At 32.2% G+C, this 8078-nt stretch overlaps 1 protein-coding gene and 2 pseudogenes across 1 annotated transcript; 1 reads left to right on the top strand and 2 right to left on the bottom strand.

Annotated features, from left to right (window-relative positions):
* On the top strand, positions 1-1629 carry LOC112779278 (serine carboxypeptidase-like 50). The gene has a single exon (XM_025823529.3). It carries the CDS (start codon positions 266-268, stop codon positions 1556-1558), a length of 1293 nt encoding a protein of 430 aa, XP_025679314.1. The 5' UTR covers positions 1-265; the 3' UTR covers positions 1559-1629.
* Positions 1630-4452: 2823 nt separating this feature from the next.
* LOC112777902 (NADP-dependent malic enzyme-like) lies at positions 4453-6307 on the bottom strand (annotated as a pseudogene).
* A 117-nt stretch (positions 6308-6424) lies between these two features.
* LOC112779949 (bet1-like SNARE 1-1) lies at positions 6425-7438 on the bottom strand (annotated as a pseudogene).
* Between the last annotated feature and the right edge of the window lie 640 nt (positions 7439-8078).

The following is an 8078-nucleotide window of genomic DNA, read 5'->3' as shown; positions in this document are numbered from 1 at the left end:
GAAAGCACACATATTATAATATTATTGGTTTATAAATACATGAGAAGATTTTTCTTCAATACTTATGGACCAACAATAATGCAGAACGACGCAGCATCAATAGAGAGGAATCAAATTTATAAAAAAAAAATTTGATTACAAACTAGAAAATTGCAAAAAAGACTAACAAATCTTAGTAACATTCCTGTTACCCATAATAGCCTATATAATAAACTAAGTAGCTCCCTGAAATTATACTCGAAAAGCATATATAACAATAACAAGGATGGATTCCTTCATCTTCTTCCTTATCTCCATTGTTATCTCCTTGTGCTTCTGCTTCACCCTTCAAGCCCATGTCTTACCTTCTTCAAACTCCAACAATCCATTCCCCGAAGAAGCTCACCCCACCAAATCTGGTTACCTTCCAGTAGCTACCACGTCTTCTTCTGCAATCTTCTATGCTTTATATGAAGCTCAAAACTCAACCTTACCTCTCTCCAGAACCCCACTTCTCATTTGGCTCCAAGGTGGCCCTGGAACCTCCTCCATGCTTGGCAACCTCTATGCGGTTGGACCATGGCGTATCACAGAATCCATCACCCTTGAACCCAACCCTGGTGCTTGGAACAAGTTCTTTGGCGTTCTCTTTCTTGATAACCCCATTGGCACTGGATTCAGTATAGCCTCATCACCTCAAGAGATCCCAACAAATCAAGAAGGTATTTCCAAACACCTTTATGTTGCTATTACAACGTTTCTTCGACTTGATCCTGTTTACAAACACCGCCCTATTTATATTGTTGGCCAAAGTTATGGAGGAAAGTATGCGTCTACAACTGGAAATTACATATTGAAAAGAAATGCACAGTTGCATGCTTCTAAAAGAGTGAATCTTGTTGGTGTGGCTATCGGGAATGGAATAATTGAGGCAGTGACCCAATCACGCACGCTTCCGGCTAATGCTTATTATGTGGGTCTGATCAATGAGAGGCAAAAAAGTGAGTTGGAGAAGACTGCAGGGGGAAGACTCCAGGGGAAGTTGCAAAACATGTCAGGGCTGGCTACTTTGTATGATTACACAAGGAAAGATCATCTTTATCACTATCAAGATTGGATTAATCAATTCATGAATATAGCTGAAGTGAAGAAGGCATTGGGAGTGAACGAATCACAAGTCTTTAAAGTGTCCAGTAATGATATTAGAGCAGCGTTCCGAGGTGATATAATGAAGAGTGTCAAGTTTAGGGTAGAAGGGTTGTTGAGGAGCAATGCTATTAGGGTGTTGTTGTACCAAGGTCAATATGATTTGATTGCTGGTCCGGTGCAAACTGAGGCATGGGTGAATACTATGAAATGGGAAGGGATTGTGGAGTATGTGAATGCAGAGAGGAAGATATGGAAGGTGAATGGAGAGCTTGCTGGGTATGTCCAACAATGGAAGTCACTCACCAATGTTGTGGTCTTGGGTGCTGGCCATCTTATGCCTGCTGACCAGCCTTTGAATGCTAAAGCAATGATTGAAGATTGGGTCTTGCAAAAGGGTATATTTGGAAATTCGCCTTCTTTTAAGTTTTGATTTCATTTAATGTACTTTATATTAATTTGTGTTTTAAAATGTGTAATAATAAAAATTTTTAATTTTGACAATGAGTTATAGCTCAAATGACATATAGTCTCCCCATACTCAATTAAGAGGTTGCGGGTTCGAGTCTTTTATCTTTGATAAAATAAAATAATAAAATTTTTTAATATATTTAATATATTAAAAACGTAAAAAAATTATTTTTATAAAATATTTTTTTTATGATATGTTTAATCTGTATTATTTTTAGGATATAAATTAGCAAAATTTTATAATTAATAATTTTTTCCTTCGTTTAAATCAAATAAGTTTAGATTATTTTTTCAAATGCCCTTTACCTTATGTATGTTGGGATCTCAATTGATTCAAGTTTATAAGCTTTGGAAGTCAGGTTGGTTTAAAGATTTTGACTGTAAAATATTTTACAATGCAAGGATCTATCGTTATTTATCTTTTAATTAATTATTATTTATATAAATTTAATAAAATAATTATAATAATTATTTTTAGATAAATAATACTATATAATTAATAAATATTATCATTTTTATTAACAATAATTTATATTCATATTTACAAGAGTTTTGTGTATACAAAAAATATATAATTTGTATTTATATTTATCAAAATTTACACACGTAAATTAATACAGTTTGTACTCATTTTTTTAAAATTTACACATATAAATTAGTAAAATTTATTTATTAAATAAAATTTAATGTTTATACATTTTAAATGATAACCAAAAATACTAAAATTTGTTAGCATAAAGAATTTTTTTTTTAAATATTATGTCTCAAATCTTCTTTCTTATATATTTAAAATTTAAAATCATATTTTTTTAAAATTAAAATATTTAAACATAAATTAAAACCTAATAGAACAAAAATAAATAACAAATCAAAATTAAATTCTAATCAAATTAAAATTAAAATAATATTATCAAATCAATTTCTTCAGCTTTAAATCCAGTATATATGACTTTTTCGATTCTAGTTTCTTTGTTGATGTAATTGTTAGGTAATTTTATACGTAGATAAGTTTGTATGAATTTTAGACATTATAACAAAAATAGAGTATTTGCATAAAAAATTTGTGTTAAATTTAAAATTGTTACAAAATTTTTTTTAACAAAAATTAATTATTTGTTATATAATAACAATATTTTGTAACAATTTGATTTTTTTTATTATAAACTATGTTGGCTTTTGTAATGAATTGGTATTTTGTTGAAAAATTTTATAATGTTTAATTTCTAACAAAAGATTAAGTTGTTGCAATAGTTCAAAATATTTTGTAAGAATATTTATTTGTTTTAAAAATCTAATTATTTTGTAACAAAAAATTAATTTGTAACAAAATTCAATTTTGTCTGTAATAAGCTATTTATTTGTCACAATTTAAGAATTTTTTGTAACTAAAAAAAAATTATTTTAAAATATTAAAATCTTTAGAGTAAATATCTAACTCGTTCCTTGTCTACTCCAAAATAGGACAAGGCAATTCCTATCGAAAAAGTAGACCCGTTTCTATCCTTGTCTATCGTGAGTCATGGCGGCTCTTTCGTCATTTCTCCTCACTAAATTTAACGGAAGAGACATATGTGGCGCTTAATGTAACACCCTCATCACCACCAAAGTATCATGCTTTCGGCTGCAATACTCTGATAACAAGGATACTACGACAACTTTTATATATAAATAATAATAAGTAGGAGCTTTTACCTAAAAACTATATTGACTTTTTTTGAAAAACCAAAAATATTTTTCCTTTTTAAACAAGCATGCATATATAAATACATCCAAGTCATCACACCTCTTTTACATTTCAATACATTTACACTTACAAGAAAACTTATACAAGTGTTTGTATATATACAAAGTCATATCATAAAATTACAACTCCTATCCCTCTTTACAAGATATAAATATCGATAGCAATGGCGAGAAAAAATCTAGTAAAAATAAATAAAGTACAACCAGAAGCTTGGAAAAATTTTCATAGACTTTTCGTTCGTTTCCTAAAAAAAAAATAGGACTATAGGGGGTGAGAATCTAACCGTACGATCTCACCAGAGAAATTTTAAAATACACTATAATTTTAACCTCAACAAATACATCCATGCATATTAATTTTTACCAAACTTACCAAGACATATAACTTACCCAATCATGGTCTCCGGCCCAGTCACGGCTTTCGGCCCAAAATACACTACAACATATCAAGAGATATAACTCAAATCAAACACGGCCTTTGCCTCAAACAATCACGGCTTTCGGCCTAAAATACACCACAACACATCAAGAGATATAACTCAAATCAAACACAGCCTCCGGTCCAAAATACACCACAACACTCTACCATAATCCGAACCAACAAGTTATAACACTACAAGAAAACACGTCTATTGCCACGTTTTTAAAGCGTGGCAAAAAGCTGAAAAAAGCGTGGCGATAGCTTTTCGCCACGCTTTTTGAGCTACCGCCACGCTTTTGAAAGGGTGACCTCTTAAAGGGTGGTGGTTGCTCTATCGCCACGTTTTTTTCAACTTATCGCCACCCTTTTTCGTTTGCCACGCTTTTTACAAATGGCCACCCATAAAAGCGTGGCCGTATGTGAAGATATGGCCACGCTTTTAAAGCGTGGCCATATGAGAGGTATGGCCACGCTTCAAAAGCGTGGCGATAGAGAGATATGGCCACGCTTTTAAAACGTGGCGATAGCGAGATATGACCACACTTTTAAATCGTGGCCATAGCCAGAGATACGGCCACGCTTTAAAAGCGTGGCAATAGCCTTATAAAATTTTAAAAAAAAAAATCCTTTTTCTGATTTTTACCTTCATCGATACAAAATATAAATTTCAGTTCTTTTTTGATACCAAACTATAAATATAGTATGCAATTTTTATTACAAGACAAATCAAATACAAAATAAATCTCGAGTTTGCATAGGAAAGTGATTGTCCTGTTTACAATTTGAAAGAATTAGCAAACTTCTCTCACAACTGGTTGAAAAATTTAAGTTCCTATGGCGATGCCTTGTACAACAATCTATCTTAGCAATAAAATGAATTTGTTCCTAACAAGTATCTCAAAACTGTAAAACCGCGGAGAGCACACTACTAATATGTTCTGCTTGGTTTAGTTCATGAAACCGCCACAAGCTTTGGTCTGAATCATAGTTTGTAGCCTTTGAAAATAAACTAAACAAAACATGATATAATATGGTTCAAAAATCTCAACAGTAGTTTCTGTAGCCTGGGCTGTACATGCAACTTTCTGCATATTTGACAAGATCCTTAGGTCGAGGTAGATGAGAAGCAAGACCTGTTTTACCAAACACAGCACAAAAGATATAAGTATTGAAAAGAAAACAGAGCAAAGTTGTCTGAAACTCAAAACATTTCATGAAACTAACCAAGTTCATATATCTTGCTACCACGTTAGCAGCAATATGTGCTGATATCTTTCTGATATTTGAGAATGGAGGGTAAATCAGTCCTTTATCATAGTTCTCCTTTGACACTTGTGCAGCCAAAGTTTCAGCTGTTGCATAAGAAGAAACCGTTAGTGAGTTCTTGATTCTACCTTCTTGGAATTTAGATTGAATTGATTTTAGTATATTTAATCTCTCTTAGCTTGAATGAACTCACAGGCTACCAAGAGCATCTCATCGCGGACGCGGATTGCACCGGAGATGAGCAAACCCAAGCCAAAACCAGGGAATATGTAAGCATTGTTGGTCTGAACAGCAATGCAGGAAGCGCGAAAAAATAAAATGAAAAAATAAATATATAAAGGTCAGCCACTGAGATGTTTATATTGAATAACAAAATGTGTAGGTAGCAAAGGTCAAATGAAACCTGTCCAGGAACAAAGACTTTTCCTTCATATTCAACAGGATCAAATGGGCTACCACTAGCAAAGATTGCTTGACCCTACAAATTAAATTAAGATAAACAACATTAACAAATAATGATGTGTGTAATCTATTCTAAATTTCTGAGGCCAATTATATAAACAGTTAGTTACCTTGCTCCATGTATAAGCTTCTTCCGCAGTGCACTCAGATCGAGATGTTGGATTGGAGAGAGCAAGAATGAGCGGTTTCTACAAAAATCATACACTATCAGAGATATAATCATGTACATATCAGGAAGAATAACTAAGGAATTCTCGCAACTAAAAGTGAACATATACAAAATTTAGCAGATTTTCAGTTATTCCTTTGCCTCCACAAGCAAATACCAGGTCACTTAATATCACTTATATCCAAGGAAACGAAAAAGAAAAATTAAGAAAATAAGCCAATTTATGTAATTAAAGTAAGCTAGATACATAAAATTACATAAATTTTCGAAATAAGAACACCTACAAAAGCAAATCAAAATTAATTAATATTGACTTTCCATTCACAAAGCAAATATAATTATACATTTACAATAAGAAGCATGGCAGAGGCAACAATCATAAATGTGGTTCAGTTCAAAGAAAATTTGTAACATTAGATGCACTATTTTAAACCTTTTTTAAACATATGGAAGCATCCATTTGTTTTAATTTATTCAAATATCAAATGCATTATCCACATGACCACAAACATAGCTATTTACACCCACAACATGAGTCATTCAAACAACAAAATCAATTTCAAAGGCAAAACTAACCTTCTCTGGTGGAAGATCAATGCCCAAATTACCACGAGATTGGATAATACCATCAGCTTCTCGTAGAACCTCATCAAAATGGGTCAGGCCCTAATTTCAACACAGACATAAGATTGAATCAGCATAGTCAATAAGAGTATATCTTAAAAGAGAAAAGTTAACACTATGAAGACATCAAAATCACCTCAACATTTCAATCTTAGCAAAAATTTGGGTCTGGCTGAGATCACCCCATTTAGAAAGGAATTCACGGGCCTGAATTACAACATAAAAAAGTATGTTATAAGGAAAAGCACAACAAAGGATGCTATAAGTGAAAACGTTCTTCGGCTGGATTTTTTCTCAAAGACCTGAAAGAAGGTACAACATAATTAAAAGAGTGGGAAAAAAAGTAGAGAAGAAAACAAATACAAAGAAAAATCAGAACCAGATGAAAACTCTACTGCAAAAGCCATATGGTTTTACAATTCCACAATCCACATACCATTTTGAATTTGTCCATAGTTTCTGAAAGAACTCCTCTTGAAGAATCCATGTCATTCCCCTAAACAAATACCAACATTTTATCAAAGAAGAACAAAAAAGTAGCAGTGCAAATGGTAAATATTTTTTATAATTATATGCAAACCATGCGGTCCAGCATCCGGTTATGACTATCCACCTCCTCGTGTATATCACTTGAGATCTGTTACAATCACATCAACAACACGTTAACACATCAAAATAATGAGAAGGTTACCAACAGCTGAAAAGAAATAAATGAGGAAATGATCATAATTCACAACGTTCTTCAAGTATAATATACAGGAAGAACAAACTTAGGTCTAGATTATTTTACAAGAAAAATTAAACTTACTCTTTTCAACAAACTGACTCTATCTTACAATCCACCCATTGCTCGCTCGTTATCTTGTTCATCAATTTCATTATAGGAGGAGTAAAGTGATGATGCTCGGATGCCTCCCTCCTCAATGCCGTCAAACAGAGCAACTCTGCTGTTCCGGGCGTCTCTGAAACAGGGAAAAGGTTTATAACAAAATAGTAAGAGGCAAAAGTTAGATAATAAACAAAAGCAAGGTGATTTCCTTTGCATAAACCATACATTGAAACAGTTTTACAGTCTTTCCATCAGACATCTCCATGATTTCATAAAATGTTCAAGATAAGCAAATTATCTATGAGGAACAAAAAATTTGTTTCAGTATTTCTACTGTCACCTGTGAATGCTTGCGTATTTCAAAATAACAAACTTGTAAGTTAAAATAACCCTTCACAAGTTATCAAAATCCCAAAAGAACTAATCAAAGGGGGGAAAACGAAATACTAGTCCAACATAACCCAATTTCCACCAGAAAAGTTACCCTTCAATTTCTTTTGTATCTGCCATTTTAGAAGTTCTTTTTCATGTTTAAAATTACCTGTCACATTTAAATATCAAGAAAATATTAATTATTTTTGACCAATTATATCTTTAAACTAATTATGCTGAACAATAGAGTGGAAAACATAAATAAGTGGTAATTCAGTATAACTAAATAAGGATAGTTTCATAAAATTAGCTTACTAGATACTAGTATCAAGATTATTCATAAAACCAACCCGAAATATGGTTAAAGCATTTCATCAAACATGTTGAGTGCGGTAAACTTGAAACGAAATAAGAGAATTCAAAGCTTAGTATCAATGTGATAGACAAGAGAACATAATATTGTATACTTTAATTCAGTCTATGAAAAAGATCCAAACCACTGCCAAATCAAATAGTTACTTATTGTAATAGAAATAAGAATTTGCAGAGTTTCAAGCAGAGTATTGGTGTTGTGTGAGTGTATTGTCTGGTGGTGG

The sequence above is a fragment of the Arachis hypogaea genome, chromosome 19 (genome assembly GCF_003086295.3).
Source record: "Arachis hypogaea cultivar Tifrunner chromosome 19, arahy.Tifrunner.gnm2.J5K5, whole genome shotgun sequence".
Classification (NCBI taxonomy): Eukaryota; Viridiplantae; Streptophyta; class Magnoliopsida; order Fabales; family Fabaceae; genus Arachis; species Arachis hypogaea.
The sequence above is the reverse complement of the archived record's forward strand: the minus strand, read 5'-3'. Positions and strand labels throughout refer to the sequence as shown.